Source organism: Carettochelys insculpta, chromosome 6, assembly GCF_033958435.1.
Source record: "Carettochelys insculpta isolate YL-2023 chromosome 6, ASM3395843v1, whole genome shotgun sequence".
In the NCBI taxonomy this organism is placed as follows: Eukaryota; Metazoa; Chordata; order Testudines; family Carettochelyidae; genus Carettochelys; species Carettochelys insculpta.
Window position 1 is genome coordinate 19,007,827 of NC_134142.1, and position 18,743 is coordinate 19,026,569.

Genomic DNA, 18,743 nt, shown 5'->3' on the forward strand with positions numbered 1-18,743 from the left:
ATTGACCTCAACTGGACCATACAAATAAGGTTACTAAATCTTTAAGTATTGGCAGGATTAGAACTGTGACCTGGTTCCCACATTAACACCACAGGTACAATATTCTAAAGACAGAACATATGCTGCAGAGTTGCTCAAAAATAGGTCAGATCCAAAAATCTCAGTCAAGGGTCACACGGGTATCAGTAGGCTTTGAATCAGGATCACTAGTACATCAAAAACAGAAGGGTAGGGTGTGAACGTTTAGTTTTCCTTAGGGACAGAGGATTAAATATGGAGCATATGTCCATCGGACAAAACTACAGCAATTCTCCCCAATGTCTAAAAATCCAATCAGCCCCAAAAACGCAGTTTGTTATTCCAAGAGACAGTGGAAACCACGCCCACAAGTAACTGAACTTAAAACAAACAAAAAAAAAAATCTAAAAAAGAAAGGGCTTGATGCATAACTCTAGCACAGTTTATTTTGTGTAAATTTATAAAGACAACAATCCTAATCACGATTGTCACATTTTACAGCACACACCAATACAGTTGCAAACAAAACTCCACGCAAAAAATACTAAGCGTTAACAGTAGTTTTTCCTTAAATCAGTCTTTACGCGATTGTCATATCTAGACTAAACAGCATAGTACTAACACTGAAGAAAAAAAATAGGTCACTATAAAACAGTGATAGAACATTTTTATAAAATATATTCCATTCCAAGAGCTTTTCTACATCCTGTATACTATAAAACTCTCCCACAAAAATTAGTGTCTTTAAATATACATATTTAATCTGAACTGCACCAAGATTAAAAACAATTAAAAATATTGATGATTTTTTACATTAACTTCACAGTATTTGTTTGTAGGAGACAAATCCAGTGTTTAAAATTTAGAGCAGTCCTATTCTCTAAAGAGAAAGTAACTCCCCCACAGTGAAATAGTTTATGAAAATCATAAGTGTGCAACATTTTAGTACTTCTCTGTAGTGAACCATTTTTGAAGACATGCTCAAAACTATTGCAACTTACAAAAAAAAAATCTGCAAGACAGAGTGCGCCAAAAGTCACTTAAAAATAAGTGCAAACATCTTTAATTATAAAATTCAAGCTATTAAGGATGTAGAGAAAAATACTAATCTATAAGTAAGAAGAGTGCACTACTGCACTGAAAGAAAAAAAAGTTGCCTTTTTTTAAAAAAACGGTTATCCCATTCAATGCAGTACAGAACATGCTCATAGCATTAGTTTAGTGAGTTATTTCTTGACTGAAGTCAGATGCAAACTTTTTTTTGACTTTCTGCTGACCCCATATTAATCATGTGTTATGGCACAATTTATGATATTTGATCTTTTTATAAAATACATAACAGGAAGTGAAATACAATGCAACAGCAGTATCACAAAAGATGCAAAATTGAAAAATATTGCTAGTTTAGATAACACTACTGTATTAGTTGTTCATTTTGCCACATGTACAGAGGTGTCTAAGATTTAAGGTGGAGCATAGATTAACTTACTTTGAAATAGTTTAACAGTAATTCCACTTCAAAAAAATTCTAATAAATACTATATCAAGTATCATCAGGAGAAAAAAATAACTTATTTAGTAGATTTTTGTTCAGTGCTATTTCCAATCACAGCAAAAAAAAAAAAAAAAAAAAATTAAGTAAAATAAGACCAAAGTACTAAAGTACCAAAGCCACTTCTGTTTACACATACAGTGCTCTCCCACTTTCCTACATAAGAGGTTCAACAAAAATATTTTACAGTGATACAAAGAAATCAGTTTGAACAAACTAAGAGTAGAAGTAAAATTTCACATTACATGTACATTCATATAGTTTAAGAGATGAACAAAGAGGAGGTTGCAACGTGTGACGTCCTGAATTTTTTTTTAAAAAAGTACTTTCACAAATAGATCAATTTCACAATTACACTGTTGAGACTACATAGGTAGTAGTGCTTATGCAATACATATAAAGGGAAATGCTGGACAATTCCTTCTCTTGGGATGAAATCAGATATTCTGAAGTACAGTATTCAGAAGAATCCACTCCAGTGCTTCAAATTAATTCAAGAATAAATTAAGCTTCAAGAAACCATGCCAGAAATGTCAGTAAACTTGACACATTAACTTTTTTCCTTAATTAAAAAACAAGATTCAGTCTAGAAAATGAAATTCAAAACTACAGATGTTATAAGAATTCACATCTGTGTGTGTATGTTGAAGGGATGTTTTAAGTGAATAGGCATGATCTGATATTTACTGACATACGCAGACTAAAAGGTTCTCTCCCAAATTACAAATACAGTAATTCAGTTACAAGTTATATTACACCAGACCTAACTTTTAAAGAAAGAATGGGAAAGTTAATCTTTCTTTTGGCTGGTGCAAAACTAGCAGGGCCAAGTTTCATTGCTGGCTTGCATTTGCCCTATCCCAGAAATCAGTAGAATTCCACAAAACTTGGTACAGAGCAGTTGCCAACTTTAACAGTACCTAAACTGTTAAAAAACAAATTGAAGCCACTGATCTTTAAAACATGTCATTTAAAAGAACTAATTTTACTAAGCATATCAAAACATGCTATAAGTATCTTGAACCAATCAGAAATCCCTGTTTAAGGGGAAAAAATGAAGACTGACCATTCTGTATTACTACAGTGACCGATTTTCTCCTAAGGATACTGGCCATCAGTTCCTAAGTAGCTGCTCAGCCATTTAATTTCCTTCACCGGCCTCCGCAGTTGTTGTGTACTTTTATCTATTCCCAAACGTATGAGCAAAGTTATAGCACAGGTTACAAGCCCAATCTTGCATCCATTTATTCATTGCAGTAATTTTCCCCCAGTGGGAGCAGGATTGGTCCCTGCATTTGTTGAGACAGGGATGGAAAAGTGTTCATCGAGCACATGAGTTTACATGATTACTCTAGTGTGTATCCTTCAATAGCTAAGGAGTGAATACAGTGCCAATGGAAACATGTTTCTACCCAGATTTTTAAGTTCAAAAGCAGCTCAGTGCTGTTCAACAAACAGTAGTCCTTGGAGGAGAGAAGGGAAGAAAAACGTAAACAACCAAAAAAACCCTGCCCTCCTGAGTGTGCCAAGTCTGTATGCAAGAATTCTCATTCAGATTTTAGGGTCGATTGAAACCTACTCTGATACGGTAGTAAGACTCAAAAGCTAAATTCTACCAGATATCAAAGTACAATTGAAGGAATTCTCAAACCTCTTTTAAAAACTGGGCCAACTAAAAGGCCACCATTTGAAAAAGCTGTAAGGTCTCATTTTGAGACACATGGAGTTCAATTAGCAGATCAAAATAATCTATCGTTCGTTCATGTTGTTGTAGAATGCACAGATAGCATTTTAGGGGACTTCAGTAAATCTTGGAGCATTTCCGATTCCATTTTGACTCTCTTTTTTTTTTTTTTTGAAACTGGGGAAAAGAAATGAGGGGGAAGGGGAACATGAAGCAAGTACTCCCAGCATTAAAAATAGAAACCAAATTGTTGCAGAAGTACTCACATCATTTTCACTCTATTAACTTGGAAATAATGCATCATGGGAGCACAATAGACAACGGAGCAGTAAATTTGGGGGGGTTTGAGACACTGGGGGGAAAAAGGCTGCTGTGGCAAAAAGGCCATTGAAGTGTACCCTTACACATCATTCAACATTGTTAACTGGTGTGAATATCAGTAAAAAAGAAAGAAAAATCAGAAACCGTGTTTAAACAACTCCAAACGTTACATTAGCAACAAACAAAAAAATTAATAGCTTGTCTCAAACCACCAAAGACTTTACGAGGCCGCAATGAAATTTACGGATGTGTCTGTATAAGTCACCGGATTGTGTAAATCGTCTTTCACACCATTTGCAGCCGTGGGGTTTCTCTCGGGTGTGCACTACCGCATGACGGCTGAGATTGTGGGAATACTGGAAGCTCTTTCCACACTGGGCACAGGTGTAAGGCTTTTCGCCTGAGTGAGTCCTTTCGTGCCTCTTTAAGGTGTACATGCAAGAAAAAGTCTTTCCACACAGTGTACAGGTGGGCACCGAACCATCAGGTGACAACCTCGTCCTTGAGCCGTCTTTATCTCTGAAGTGAGAGCTCAGGTGCAGCTGCAGGATGTGGGGGTTTGGGAAAACTTTGCTACAAAGCGGACAAATGCAGATATGCCCAGGAGGCACAAGCACACCAGAGGAGGAGATATCTGATGAATCCATATCATCTTCACTCTCTTCTCTGTCTTGATCTAAATCATCTTCTCTTGCATGAGAATTGCCATTTCCTGTGAACATGTGTCCTAACCCTGTCACTAGGCTTTTGGCTGAATTCCCAAAATGCTGACTCTCCGGACTCCTTGCTTCACTGTCCTCCTGATCTGACAGCAAGTCTTGTTCATCTTTAACAAGTGGCTCAGTACCCTGCTGCTGGCTGTCGGAAGCCAGCTGTCCAAAGACGTAGGAGGGGTGTAAGGAATCTCTCCCAGACACAGGCTTGAAAGACAAATCCAGAGCACAGTCCACATCACTGGAAGCCAGGGTCTGGTTAACAGACCTTTGGGACAAAGGTCCTGCGGAACTATTGACATTAGCCTTTGTTTTTCCAGCTGCTACGGTACAGGATTCTGCCTCCCCAGGCACAGAGCTGACACTTATATGCTCAGAGGACCAGCCAGGGTGACCACTGATCCTATCTTTATTAGTTGCTCTATCATATTCTGCTACAGTGAATTTTTGTTTGTGTCCCGGCTCAAACTCATGTACCAGCGGCGTTCCAGTGTCTAAAAAATGCTCCTCTTTTTCCAGATTAGCCACTCCATCGTTCATCTTTTCTTCCAAACCCAATTCTTTATCTTTCAACTTGCCCTTGCAGACTTTCACAATGTCATACATGTGAAGGTAGCTCGCTGCAGCGAGCACATCCTCAACTGGAAGGCTGTTAAACACCAGCTTGCCTTCGTACATGAATTCGAGCAGCAGACTGAAGGCTGGGGCTGTGACAATGTCACTGTTCAGATGCACAATATCCCTTTTGTCTAACTGGTCCCTGTAGAAAAGATGGAAGTACATGCTGCAAGAAGCCAGAACAGCTCTGTGGGCTCTGAACTGAGCTTCTCCAACTAAAACAGTACAGTCACACAGGAAGCCCTGGTGACGCTGCTGACTCAGACACTGCAGCAATTGGCGGCTATGGTCTGGAAACTCCATTCTTCCTTCATAACCTGTTCAAAACAGGAAAAACTTGAATGCTACTATAAACTAAAGCCTCCTAGCAGCTGTACCCAACAGATTGGCTTTGGAGTAATAGCAGCCAAAGAAACAGCCTTGGAGGTAGCATTTACTGTTCATTGTCTATAATCGTTTTATTTTTAAACAAGCCAACATGCCTCTCATCCCTCAACACCTGCTCCGAGCAGGAAAAACTTGATTGCAAGTAAACAAATGCTTCTAAGGAAGCAGCACCTCCAACCTTTGTCTCTTCCACTACCAAATGCGGGTGGGGGGGCGGGAGAAAACCACCCAGCAGTTTCTGCATTCCTGGAAATGCCTAACTCAGGGCAGCAGTTTTGTTCTTGTAATGAAACAAACCGATCAATCCACCCCCACGCTTAACTTGAGGCGCAGACTGCATTAAATAATACATCACTCCTGCCTCGCTGGCGCTAGGGAAGGAGCCTGAATACTTCGCGGATTTGGAGGTGGGGGGTGCACCTAGGAACCGAGCCCGCACACACCCACCCCGGCAAAGTTGACTGCCCCAGAAGTTATTAAAAGCAAACCAGTCGCAGGAGAGCGCTGCGGTGAGGCTACAAGTCCAACTACCTGCAGGAACGGCTCCGAAGAGGGAGATCCAACAAGGCGGCTCACCTTACCCCCAAGCACTGAGGGGGGCATGGGGGCCACAGCCCTCCTGCAGGCGCCCACGCTGGCGGTGGGCGAGCGGGCGCCGGGCTGCGCGGCAGTAGCGGAAGAAAAGCAGGCGGGTGAGTGAGCGAGTGCGTGTGCGAGCGAGGGAGGGAGTGCTCGGTTTGCTAATTACACTGCAAGCTGGAGAGTCAGCTGCTCTGACTTCACTGCGATGGAAATGCTACCTCCAGCTGTGCTCCTTTTAATGCCATATGTTCCTCCGAATCTAGCTACCAGCCAACCACAGCTTGCTGCCTTTTAAAGTTCCAGCCGCCCCATTTATAGCCAGCCATTAAATCCCATAAACTTCACCCGCGTCCTGCCCTGGCGCTGCCTCCCCCCCCCCCCAAGAATAACACTGGGAAAGTTGCTCCCTAACAATCTCCCCGCTGCAGCCGCGCAAGCCTGTTCGGCCTCTGCTGGGCGAAGTTCCCAGCTCCGGCGCCGCTCGCAAAGTTGGCCGGGGAGGGAAGGGAGGCGAGGCTCGGAGTTGCGGCTGGGCTGGGTGAGCGGGAGGCGGGGGCTGCCCTCCCAGCCCCCTCACCTCGCAACTTTCCGGGACTGTTTGCCTGGATTTTCCCTTGGCGGTCACACTCGGGGGGAGGGAGGCCAATGCAGCGGAGAGGACCGAGGCGCAGGGGGGCGCCCCCAGGCAGAGGGGTGCTGCCCAGCCGGGGGGGTGGGGAGACAGAGAAGGCGCCGCAGCTGGCTACTTACCAGCCTGCCTTGCTGGCGGCTCCGCGCCCGGCCCCCGCCCGTGCGGGGTGGCCCCCCGCCGCCCCAGATGTGGCTGCAGCCGGAGGCGGACGGGAGCCCCGGGCGCTGTGTTGCTGGCAGCCTAGCAGCGATCTTGTGTTGTGAAGCAGGTTGTTAGCCAGCCGCTCTCGCGATACTTTCCCTCTGAGCTAGCGGGGAGTGTGTGTGTGTGTCTCTCCCCCTGCTGCCTGTCTACTGCACACAATAGCCCCAGCCGCTGGCAGCCCCAGGCGGCGGCGGCGGCTGGCTGCGGCCGCCCCCCTTTCCCCCCCCATGCATGTTGCTGGGGACCGCCGCCGCTGCTGCTGCGGGCGGATGTGCAGCGATCACCCGCTGTCCCACGCTGCTGCAGTGGCTGGGCCGGGGGGGGGAGGGGGGCTTCGGGGCGCTTCCCGGCCTGGCACGCCGCGCCAGGTCCCGGCCAGGCTGTGCTGGACAAGGACGGGGATGAGCGGCTCTCACTGGCAGTGAAATGGGCGCTCATCGGGGCTGGAAAGTATTTCCCCCCCTCCCCCCGCACAGTTTACCAGGCGGGGAGGAACGAGGCGCGAGAACTGCAACACAACGTGCTGCCCTGAGCCCGCCCGGCCGCCAGCGGTTCCCCCGTCACTCGCCCAGGGCGCAGTTCCCTCTCCAGCCGCTCACGTCGCAGGGAGCCGGGGCGAGCCCTTTCCGGCCCGCTGCTGCCGCCACCGTTCTGTCTAACAGGACTCGGCACCGCTTTGCTGCTCAACGGTCCCGGTTTGCCAACGGCAAAGCGGAGACTTGGCGCCAGGCTCCGGCTGCCTGGGCAGCCTCGCCGGGGTCTTCTACAGCCACAGCCCTTTGCGGCGGGCGCGCGCGGCGAGCCCCAACTTCCAGTGCCCGGGCTGGCAACTTTTTCCTTGCGCCGTGGGCTGGCGCAGCTCTGAGGACGGCGCGGCCCTGGCTGGGCTGCCCACAGTCCTGCCTCGCTGGGCGCAGAGCGACTTGTAGCATCGCTGCGGGAGAACAACCAACAGCCATCTGTAATCCCCGACCTGGGGCTGGGATTCGCTCACGTGCGTGTCAGACACGAGGGCGAATTGAGTCATAAATTACATGTGGATTTTAGCCTAATGCTGCTGGGAGTGTAACCCCCACGGCGGCGGTGGGGGGGTGTCACTGTCCCATGTTTCAGAGGCATAAGCGACTTAATCTGTGTCTTCAAAAACAAGAAGAAGCCCCGTGGCACCTTATAGGCTAACATCTTGCGGCACCTCGGTCACTTACACAGAGAGAATGAGGCTCCTCTCCAGCCTCAGCTGTGAGCCAGCTGGCTGCTAGCTCAAACGGTAGAGGCAGTGCACCAAGTTCCTGAGCTCCCAGGTTTAAGCAAGCTCCTTAGAGTTACAGGAATCCGGCCTCAAACCCCCCTCCCCCGCCCTGCAATGTATTTGGAGGGAGCCCGATTTGATGGTGAGTAAAGAGAGCCCTTTAAGATGCTTTCCCAAAGTTTGCTCTGTGAGTGGGAAGATGAGGGAGCCTGCTTCCCAGAGTGCTGTCTAGTTAAAGAAGCAAGCCCTCAAAGAGAGAGGCATTTATGTTTAAAAAAACTGAATTGAACAGCACGTTTTTATTACATGTTATCACTGTCCCCAGGTGGTGCTAATTGCTCATTGCCACTTTCCTGCTTTGGGTTTGGGATGGACGGAAACATGACACTTGGAAATGTGGTATGCTTTCCTGGATTTATCCTTAGTTGTGTGTCAGCTGATAAATACCAGCTGCCTATGGATTTTCAAGATGACCTTTTAGATAGTTAATTTCAATTTTAAATTTTAATTAGCTGTAATCCCATCAAAAGTAAACCCCTTTACATTGAAGTGTAGAATTCATGGGCCATTTTATGGGTTTTCTGTTTGGTGCATGTTGGTACCACCAGCTGGTGGCAGCTAAGCAGCCTAGGGTGAAATCCTGGCTTTCGCCAAGATAAGTAGCAAGATTCCCAGTGACTTCGGGGGAGCCCTACATCATTGAAAGTTTGGGCCCTTGGGGGATGAATGAGAGTAACTGAATTTTGTTGATCTCCATTTCTGTGGATTGTGAGCATATGCAACATTTGAGGTATGTCATTCTAAAGATGATCTCCTAATTAGAGCTCTAGCCTGGGACCCAGTTTTAAAAATGCAGAGTTTAAAGAAATAAATGTGCATGAGGTAACATCTTTTATTGGACCAACTTCTGCTGGAGAGGGAGATAAGCTTTCAGGCCACAGAGAGCTCTGCTTCCCCTCTGTATAAGCTTAAAAGCTGGTCTCTCTACCCACAGGCAGCCCAAAAAAGCTATTACCTCACCCACCTTGTCTGTCATATCCTGGGATGGACTGGTCTACAACAACTGCACGAAAGTTTGCTGGGACAAATTAATTGTTTTTCAACCTACCATACTCAGGATACCTGGGCTCACTTCCTAGCTCTGTCACAGAATTCCTGTGGGAGCTGGGCCTCAGTTTCCAATCTGTAAAATGGGGATAATTTGTCTCCCACCAGTTGCCTACCTAGATTGTAAAATAGCACAGAGCTAGGACTATTGTTTACCTCATTACAATATCTAGAGCAATAGGGCCCCTAGGTGCTACCATACAACGCTATTATAATTAATGTGTTTGTTACTGTCAGTTTAATTCAGATTTCTGTCATTTTAATTCCAGGCTCTGTTCATAGAAATCAGGATCAGTATTGCCTTTGCTTGCTGCTCTCACAGATCAAAGCTTACCATGGCAGGTTAATTTGAAAGACATTTCTATGGCAATGATTTCCAAAGTATCCCAGTTCCTCATGTCAACTACTGATTGTATCTTCACAATAGCATTTTCAGATAGAAGTAGTAAGATGGAGACAATAGTACAATAGGGAAACTGAAGCACTGAGTGTATAGATTCTGAGTCTGCAAAGCCCTGAAGCACCATATGCCTAAATTCATCCGTATTCAACAAAGTTCATAAGCATAAGACAAGTGATTTTCCTGTGATTGCCTTGGAAAACAGCAAGTTTTATAACCTAGATCTGCTCATTGGCCTGGAACAGCCCCTTCAACTACTGTAGCCTGTTACCCCCACTTTATCCAACAATCCAGTCAACACTAGACAGTTATTCCCGGTTACCTCCCAAACTGCAGGTGAAGCTTTCATAAAGCTTTTCTTTGTTGATGTCTCTTTGAGGACTTCTTTGTGGCTCCCGATGCTGTAATTGCAAAGTTAAAGAAAACCCCTCATGATTGTATTCAATGAATGGAGAATGTCTAAAAGCACAAAAATGAGCAGCTCATATCTAAATAGCAACAATTGGTGATCTTGAAATGTTGGCTCACTCCCCCAGCGTCCTCCACAGAGAGAGAAGGTTTAGGAGTGAAAGTTAGGAAGAGAGACAAAAACTATGAGGAAAAAGAGTATGTAAGAAGTTTGTGAACATCCTGCAGTAAATATGGATCACATTATAAATCATAGCATGTGCACTGTTCTTAAAAGTGGGCTGTTACAGGGTCAACTCACCACCAAAGAGCCTCCTGCTGGTTGGTCTGGGAATTGGCTTGTGTTCCTCTGCAGGGGCCTCCTTCTGGCTGGTGTGTTGATGGCTACCACTCCCTTCTGAGGATCAGCTCTGGACTGACATCACTATCTAGCTTGTGGTGTCCTCTTCAGGACACTGCCCTCCAGGAGTGAATGCTCTAGTAGTCTCTTCCCTTTCCTAGGGAATTCAGCAGCCCTGGTTCATTCCAGGGCTCCCAGTACTGTAGCCTGCTAAGCCTTGGTCTAACCCTTCATGTCTGGGGCACACTACAGTTTCTTAGAGCCACCCTGATGTGGCTAGGTGTGGTACAAGGAGGAAGGGGAGGGACTCAAGCCTGCCCACTACTCTGAGTCCTGGTTCAGGGACCCTCTGGCAGCAGCCTGGTTCTGCCCCCCTCAACTGCTTTGCTCCCTAGAACATTTCTTCCATGGCCCCCTTGAACCCTCTGGGCCTCTATTTTGAAGCCAGAAGGCTGGCAGGCATGAGGCTGGAGCCTCTCCCTAGCCTGCCCAGTACCACTCTTAATCTGTGCTTGCTCTGTCTAGGAGCTGGTCCCATCCCTTCCATGGCTAGGGCCTCACTGAATCAGATCTACCAGAGCTGCTCCTTATATACTAGGGTGCTCCAGAAAATTACTCTGTGCTTGGCTCTCCCCAGGAGCCCTCCATTCATTAGCTGAGGGAGCTGCAAATTCTCCTTCCAGTCTGTCTTGGGACTTTTCTTGCAGTCATGGGTGAGTACTACAAGGGGTTACAAAAAGTATGGTTTGATGTTATTTATTAAGGACCACCTCGTATTCACATGCATTGCAGCTCTTGAATTATTTAGTGTTTTACCAAATTGGAAAAAATGGGTCTTCTTGCTATTTTTGTTGCTGACCTCTGCTCTGGACTGGCACAGTCTCCATACATTGGTGCATTTGAAATGTTCTGCAGTCTTTTGCATCTGTCTCAATTACATTGCTTGGGGTAGGGATTTTTTCCTGGGTGTATAGTGCAGTACTATCCAAATCTATAACACTCTGTCAGATGTACTAGTGAACTCAACTCTCAGCTCTTCTTCCTGAGTTTGTAATCCAACTTGTATGATCTTATAAAAATTTCATACCCTTTATATTCTCTGGCACTCTTTTTTTTAATAAATACATTTATTGAATGAGACTTTCTGTCTTCCCAACCTATGATGTGATCCCACACGCTACACTTTGCTAGTATGACTGCACAGGGAATTTTGTCTTGGCAAAGTCTGTAAGGATCAGTCCCTTGCTTGGTACTACAGTACCACATTTTTAAAGCCCATTCTCTTCTTTGAAAACAAGGGAAAGAGAGAGAAAAAGAGAAGCAGGCTGAAAGGGTTAGATTTAATTTCTGTTGGCTTCCTATCAGCTAGCAATAACTGTGTACAAATAACAGCACTTTATTTTTAGTAAAGTGATTATAATTCCACGGTAATTTTAGATTAGATACCGTGGTTAAAATGTAAGTAAAATATGACAGCAGTCAGTTTTTCTCCAGGAATAACATCTATACTTAGCCATAGCTAAACTTTTTATTTAAAAAAAAATGGAAATTGCTACACCTTATAAGAATAGCTATCTGTGTATCCAACACCTTTACACTGATATAATTGTGTCCACACTAGGGGATTATACTGCTTTAACTGTACCAATATAGTTAAAACTGTGCAACTATCAAGTGTAGGCAAGACCTAAAGTGGTGACTTTGTCATGGGCAATAGTGACCAATGCCCCTGATGCCACATTTTGAGAAGTCCTGCACTACAAAATACCATAATGTAAATGTACAACTGAGCCAAATCACCTGCTTTTTCCTTTCTTGCAGGTCTCTGAGGCTGTGTCTACACAGTGGGCACTATATTTTGGGATACGACTTATCAGTGGTTCACTGCTATGGCAGTCTACGTGGACGAAGGTCGACGGGACTGTTTCTCCTGTCGACCTTCTTTAATCCTCGCAGCTCGCAAGGATTTCTGGGGTCAACTTTGACCCTAGAAAGTGCTATTTTGAGTCTGCGCCAAACAAAACCCTGGAAGATTGACCCTGAGCAGGTTGATCTTCTGCTGTAGTGTGGCTGTAGGTTTAGATACCACTTAGTCTGATACCAGTTCAGAGGGAGAATCAGTTTTAGAAATAGTATTACACTCATTAGACCTTACTTTACACTTTATTTCTTTCTGATTCTCTGGCACATCAGTTCTGCCACTGGTTACACACATTAGGTACTTGTGGTACTTCTTCACGGGTGATGCCTGTGCATTCAATATCCTCTGTCACTGTCTTCTGCCAGCTCATCCTGGGCCTTCCTCACTCTCTTTCCACTCTTGTGTACCCACTTCAGTGCCTGCTTAGCAAATCTCCCATCTGTCAGACAGTAAACTTCTTTCTTTAATGATATATTCATAGCTTGCTCTGTTTTTATGTGAAATGTGTAATATCGACCTTAGCCTATCTGACTGGCAGCCTTTAATCTTAGTTAGTCACTGTCATCGGCCAAATCTCTGCTCCATAAAGTGGCACGCTCAGTACAGTTTGGTGTGGTGACCACAGCCCTACCAGATGTCGTTCATCCTTCCATAAGCAGTGTTTGCTTTTCCTAATGTCATATAAATAAGTTTATCACAGCCACCTTCAAATGTCATCATGCTCCCCAGATGGTAGAACTCTTCTACCTGCTTGATTTCCTTTCCATCCAAGGGCACCTTTGCATCTGTTGTCCACAGTCTTAGTTTTCTCTGCATTTACTTTCTATCCAGTTTTCAAGGCTTCCTGTTCTACCTGTGACATAGGGGCGTAATTTTGTTCCATGTCATATTTAGTAAAGCAATGTTGTCAGCCAACTCAAGGTCACGTAACTCATCTCCGTTAACCCAATTTATTCTGTCCATGATACCTTTTGCTTCCTCTTCATCCCCCAATCTGTTGCTAATGCAAAGGAGACTGGTGATAAGATACAGGACAAACTGACAGCAACTGAAGGGATATTAAATGCAATGGTCATAACTGGTTTTATATAATTAAGTTTTTATGCTTCCTTTTCTGAAGCTCAGTTATGCCATCTGGTTCACAACACACATTAGAAAGGCTTGCCAGTTACAGCTCATGCTCTCCCTATGAGTGGGAGCTATACCCAACAGAATGTGGAACCAGTTGGTATAAATTGGAGTAGTCCCCTTGAACTCAGTGAAGCTACTCCAATTTACATCAGTTGAGAGCATCTGGCTTGCTGCCAACTTATGATTTTAGGGAAACATGGTGTGATGCAGACAACTCCCTCACTTCTTGGACCTGCTGTGTGAGTGGCCTTCTCAAAAGGAGGCATGGTCAAATGCCAGGGGTAGCAAACAAGGGAACTGCTTGGGGTAGCTTTAATGTGCATCTCTCCAGTTCTCTGCACAAACCACAGTATATATTACAGCCAGCATGGTCTCTTCCAAGGATTCTGGATGCCCAGCCAAGCATGAGTGAGTGATGTCTGTGCATGTATGTGTAATTAAGTGTGAGGGTCCTGTACAGTATACACAGTACACTCATCTCTGAATGGACCCCCCTACATCGATAATTGTGTGTAAAAAAAAAATTTGTACATCCACTTTATTTCAATGATGGGCATCAGTAAGAAGACACCATTCCAGTGCTGATATGTATGTACACGTACAGCTAAATTGATGTTATACATGGTGGCATCTGCATACTTTGTTATTGAAGTCAGTTAAGCTTTTCATCTTTAATATCTCGGTTTGCCTCCAGTGTTAAGGGATGATTATCACTCCTGAGATTTGGGGATGCATTCCCATTAGACACTTATCTTGCACACTGGTACGGTCCACCTAGTGTTACTGATACTGTCAGCAGCCACAACTTCTGTGCTCTGCCGGCTGGACCTCTTTCACTTCTGGCTGCTATTGTCGCAGGCTGTGTTCTGGGTCTCTAGGAGCTGTCAGTAAAAGTGGCTCTGCAGACTTTAGCCACAGATTCCCTCTTCCTTATATGGAGCGTTTGCCCTCAGTGAAACCACAGCCACTGGTTTCTGCTGACATAGCAAATTTGCATGACTATGGTTGGATACAGCTTACACTTGCCTGATTTGTACACTCTCTGAATATTCCCCCCGCCCAACATTTACCGTTTGTTTACTCCCAAAAGTTAATTTTGGGGCCCTTCTTTATATTGTATGCCCGCGTTCAGAATGTCTTATTTTTTTAGGAGATAGAAAGGAGAATTTTTGGTTTTTTAACATTTTGCTTGTTAAATTTTCCCAGAAAAAAAAACACCTGGTAGCCTTCATTACCAAATAACAAGTGAATGCAAAATAGTAGTGGCAGAGTACGGACCAGTGAATAGCAATAGCTCTATTTGCTATTTGCCATCAGTTGGGGACTGGGTACCAAGAGTTATCATGTCTTAACAAAATTGTTTAAATCAGGACCCATTACAGTCACAGATAAGCTAAGTAATGCAGTTAAGGGCCAGACTGCCAGAGAAGAAGAAAATATCCTATTAAAGGAAAATAACTGATCCAACATTGTTCTGTTTAAAGTTGAATAATGCATTATTTTAACAATTCATCACAAGGCTTTATTTTAGCTGTAGAGGAAGAACACACTGCAATGTATACATAAGGTTTTGCTGCAGCAGTTGTATTTTGCTATATCAGAATGAGGAAATCTTGTGATTAAAATACATATTAAGCAATAATATAAATTAGCATAGAGGCTTGATAGTAATCACCTTCTGATGAAGACTTCTTCCTTTAACAACCAAAGCCCAAACAGTGCAGCAAAAGAAGCTGAACTAGAAATATCTTTCCAGAACATCCTTCTCCTGCCTACCAAGAAGTGAATTCCAGTCCCTATTTTATTCTGCTGATGAATTTATTTCACATGTTTGCACCACACTTTCACTGTGCTTGCTTTGGGTTGGTATAAGTTGTTACTTCCTGACCAGGAAATAAAAATGGGATGCTGGTCTTCGTCATTAAGAGTCTCGTACAGGCTCTGATGCAGCACTTAAGTACCTGCATAAGTTTGAACATGTATATAGTGACATGAGTTCAAATTATGCATGGGCTTAATTACTTTTCTAGATAGAGGTGGGGCCTCGTAAGTAACAAAATGTCCTCATGACAGATTTGGAGCTCCTTTTTGGACAAAATAGTTACGGAAGAGAGTGAAACTAGGACTGGTTCTGTAAGGTATTGAACTCCTATAAACTGCTATGGATCCTCAAAGCCCATTTACTCCAATTGGAGCTGAATATTTTCAAGACTTGGAGACTTAGTCCATTTGAATGCTGGTGATGTGAGATTCTGGAGACATTAATAAGGAACAGCTAGAGTATACGACAAAATATCAGCCCACTAAAAAGTTGTCTATTTTTTTTACAAAGTATAAATCTCATCTGACAAGACTGGTGGCATTTTTAAAGGGCATTTAAAAAGCAGATGGATGCCATTTCCTTGGCTTTGCGAAAAAGCACTTGATACAGCACTAACAGGAAATTAGAGTATCTGGTTAATAAGTACGAGGGAACAATCTTGAATGATAAGGACCTTGTTAGGTAACCAGAGCACATATTAGTAGTAGAATGTCATTGGTCAGGAAGGAGGAAGGAATGTGTGGAGTATTACCATGGAAGTATCATTGGGGATAATTTTCTTTCTGACTGTAAATAGTTTAAATGAAATTGACTCCTGCATAGAATCCAGATTTGCAAAAGATGCTAAACTAAATGGACTAGGGAACAGTATAAGGCAGTGGCTCTCAACCTGAGGCCAATGAGCTGCTTGCAGTCCACTCAGCACACAGCTGAGAGGCATCTGACATTCTCAAGGCCATACTGGTAGTATATATACTTTGTGGATGCGGCCCACATAACACTGAAAGCTGCATGTGTGGCCCACAGTGATGAATAGGTTGGGAACACCTGGTAAAGGGAAAAGAAGTGGGCCAAAAAGATTGTTTTCAGATCTGAGTTGAGTATGGCTTAAGTTGAGGGTTCTGATTTGTGGGCAGCTGTGGACTATGGTTCATGATTAAATACAATGGCACCACACTTGTATGACTGCAGCCCCAAAGAGCAAAAGTCCCATGGGATCAGTTCTTTGAGAGATTTGTGTAATCTTGGTGCCCATTTGAATTGTAACCAGAAAATAGTCCTCTACTAAGCTGTCATGTGATCCAAAACAAAAACGGAAGGGGAAGGTTCTGATCAAGACATTGAAATCCAAACACCTTCCCCACCACTTCTCATAGTTGAAAGAGATCAGACTCAAAGTCCTTAGTTTTGCCCATCTCTACAATAAAGTGGAAATATCCAGAAGATATGTAAATAGTTGGGGAGAATGGAGGACAAAGGCATTGTGCGTCGCCCTTTCGATGAGAGGTCGTGACATTTGGAGTTATATAGTCAGGAGAGGGAGAACAGCAGAACGCCTCAGAAAATTAACCACTGGCACAATTAATGACTGATCCTTGGGTCAGAAGGCAAAAGGGGTATTGTAATTAGTGGCATAGAGAAGAAACGGAATGCACAATAGCATTTGGTTGACTTGTGCCCAATATTGGGCACACAGTCTGGGGCCACTGACATGAAGGGAAAAACTCTCACTGACTTGATTGGGGCCAAGTTTTCAGTGCAATCAGTGCAGTCAGCTGAAGTCAGTGGAGGTGTGCCCAGGTTGCCAGGGCTGAATTTGGCCCACTGAGGCAATAGAAAAGTCCCAGAGAAGAGTAGCAAGATGATAAAAAGGTGAGTCTGCATTAAGTTCTACAGGGAGGCTGAAAAAATAAATACATGGTCTGGTAGTTACCAGCTAAACAAGGCAAATAAAGGCCGGATGCCAGAAACCCTCATTCACTCAGTCACTGATTTCTGTAGAACTGCTCCTGTAAGTGCTGCTTCCATGAGTAATGGTTGGCGGCCCTTGGCCCGGAGAGCAGTTAGAACTGACATTTTCACAAAGAAGCACAGTCTTCAATGTGCTGCAAGCGATAAGAAGGGGCAATGATGAGAAGACAGATTGGGAACTAGACAAAAGCAAAGTGTGGGTGGGGTAGGGTAACAGGGGTAACAGGAAGTAACTCAGTGAAACTGGCAGGTTGGGTGGCTAATGGCTAGTTTTTAACTTCTCTGATAGCAGACCCTCTGACTATGAAAACTATTTCCAGTGCAAACTTGCACAGGTTGTTTTGGCTGTTGGCCTAGAACAATACCGGGCTGTTCTCTTCCCGTTTGTGCCAGTCTCGGATGCTTGGGACAAGGTGGGGTTTTTGCTTTTATACGTAGAAGGAACAAAGAATGATTTTTTTGTGTGTTAATAAAAAGCTGCATTGGCAAATAGTTTTATGTTGGCAACAAATCTTCATGCAAAGGGCACAAGAGGCAGCTGCAAGTGAGCCGTGCACTTGAAAACAAACAGACAAAGCCAATGGGGAGTGTGGCCTGCTTTTAAAACAGGGCTGGCTAATAGTTTTCTGTGATGAGGTTCCCTGAAAAAGAACGCAGACGTACAGCTGCTGCAGAAGGAAATGGAAACAGAATGAACAACAAATGCATAATAGGAGGAGTATGTGCCTAAAGTCTGATCGTCAAGAAAATTTATTTTCTATTAGAAAAGATACTGTGGCATGGGGGGAGCTCTCATGCAGAGTCTCACTGAAGCCAGTGGGATGGTTCATGTAAGTAACTGCTCAACAGTGTGAGAAAGGCAAGTGTAAGTCTGGTCATAAGGACTGATTCAGCTTCCCCTGGCCACAGGCAAAAGATCCCTATGGACTTCTGTGGTATTAGAATTGGGCCCTGGAGAATGATTTGTGGCTGTGCAAGACTCTGTAGATAGGTGTACCCCCCCAGAAGCAAGTCAGGATCCAGAGTGTGACTCCAAGAATCACAGGGACTACACCAAACTTAAAGTTAGGTGTGTGTTTAAATACCTCTTTGACTTGGGGCCTAAATGGTTAATTTTGAAGTGGCTTCTTCGAGCAGATGTTCCCATGTGTGTGCCCTCCTTGCCTGGCCTGACACATTTTCTACACAAGCAGCAGATTGCATCGCTGCTGTCCTTTTGATCTAAAGGTGGGGGAGGAAAATATCTGTTGTCTTTTTAGGGAGCTTGGCGATGGTGCATGTGGCAACCAGTATCTAGCAGTTTCAAATGCATTCATGTTGTTGCTTTATACAGTATCATTAAACAATATTAGACAGTACAATGGTAAGAGAAAATGATCTATTTCCCCACTGCCAAGTATATTTTTTCTGCTGTCCAAATTAAAAGAGATAGATAGTGTTCATAAACTTTCCTTAGTTTCCTGATTAAAGTGAGGAATACACATAAAATTTTAGTTTTCTACCTTCAGTCTATAATGATAAGAAATGAGCACATTACATTTCATTTATTTATATTATGCCTTTGATCAAAGGTGCTGAGGAAGCATCACAGAAAAGATACAGCAACAAAACGTGAAAGGATCAACAATAAAAACGAGTCCACAGTTCAGAGTTCTTATTGAGGGTATGTATAACATTGAGATTT

At 44.0% G+C, this 18,743-nt stretch overlaps 2 protein-coding genes across 4 annotated transcripts in view; one reads left to right on the plus strand and one right to left on the minus strand.

Annotated features, from left to right (window-relative positions):
- Positions 1 to 445: 445 nt before the first annotated feature.
- Positions 446 to 6,863, minus strand: ZBTB42 (zinc finger and BTB domain containing 42). 3 transcript variants are annotated; one of them, XM_074996395.1, is made up of 2 exons: positions 6,626 to 6,863; positions 446 to 5,223 (listed from the first exon to the last, which is right to left on the minus strand). In XM_074996395.1, exon 2 carries the CDS (start codon positions 5,207 to 5,209, stop codon positions 3,779 to 3,781), a length of 1,431 nt encoding a protein of 476 aa, XP_074852496.1. In that variant the 5' UTR covers positions 5,210 to 5,223; positions 6,626 to 6,863; the 3' UTR covers positions 446 to 3,778. The 3 variants fall into 3 exon arrangements, with proteins under 3 accessions (XP_074852496.1, XP_074852497.1, XP_074852498.1); XM_074996396.1 differs by lacking the exon at positions 6,626 to 6,863 and adding an exon at positions 5,825 to 5,962; XM_074996397.1 differs by lacking the exon at positions 6,626 to 6,863 and adding an exon at positions 5,825 to 5,958 and having other exon boundaries at positions 446 to 5,242.
- AKT1 (AKT serine/threonine kinase 1) overlaps positions 5,914 to 18,743 on the plus strand; it is a 153,281-nt gene continuing 140,451 nt past the window's right edge. The window contains exon 1 of the mRNA XM_074996393.1: positions 5,914 to 5,985. The gene's annotated coding sequence lies outside the window, so the exon portion shown is untranslated. The remainder of the gene's footprint in view (positions 5,986 to 18,743) is intronic.

What these genes read in the sequence shown, in the direction of transcription:
- ZBTB42 (XM_074996395.1), bottom strand. Translation starts at nt 5,209, where the DNA reads ATGGAGTTTCCAGACCATAGCCGCCAATTGCTGCAGTGTCTGAGTCAG.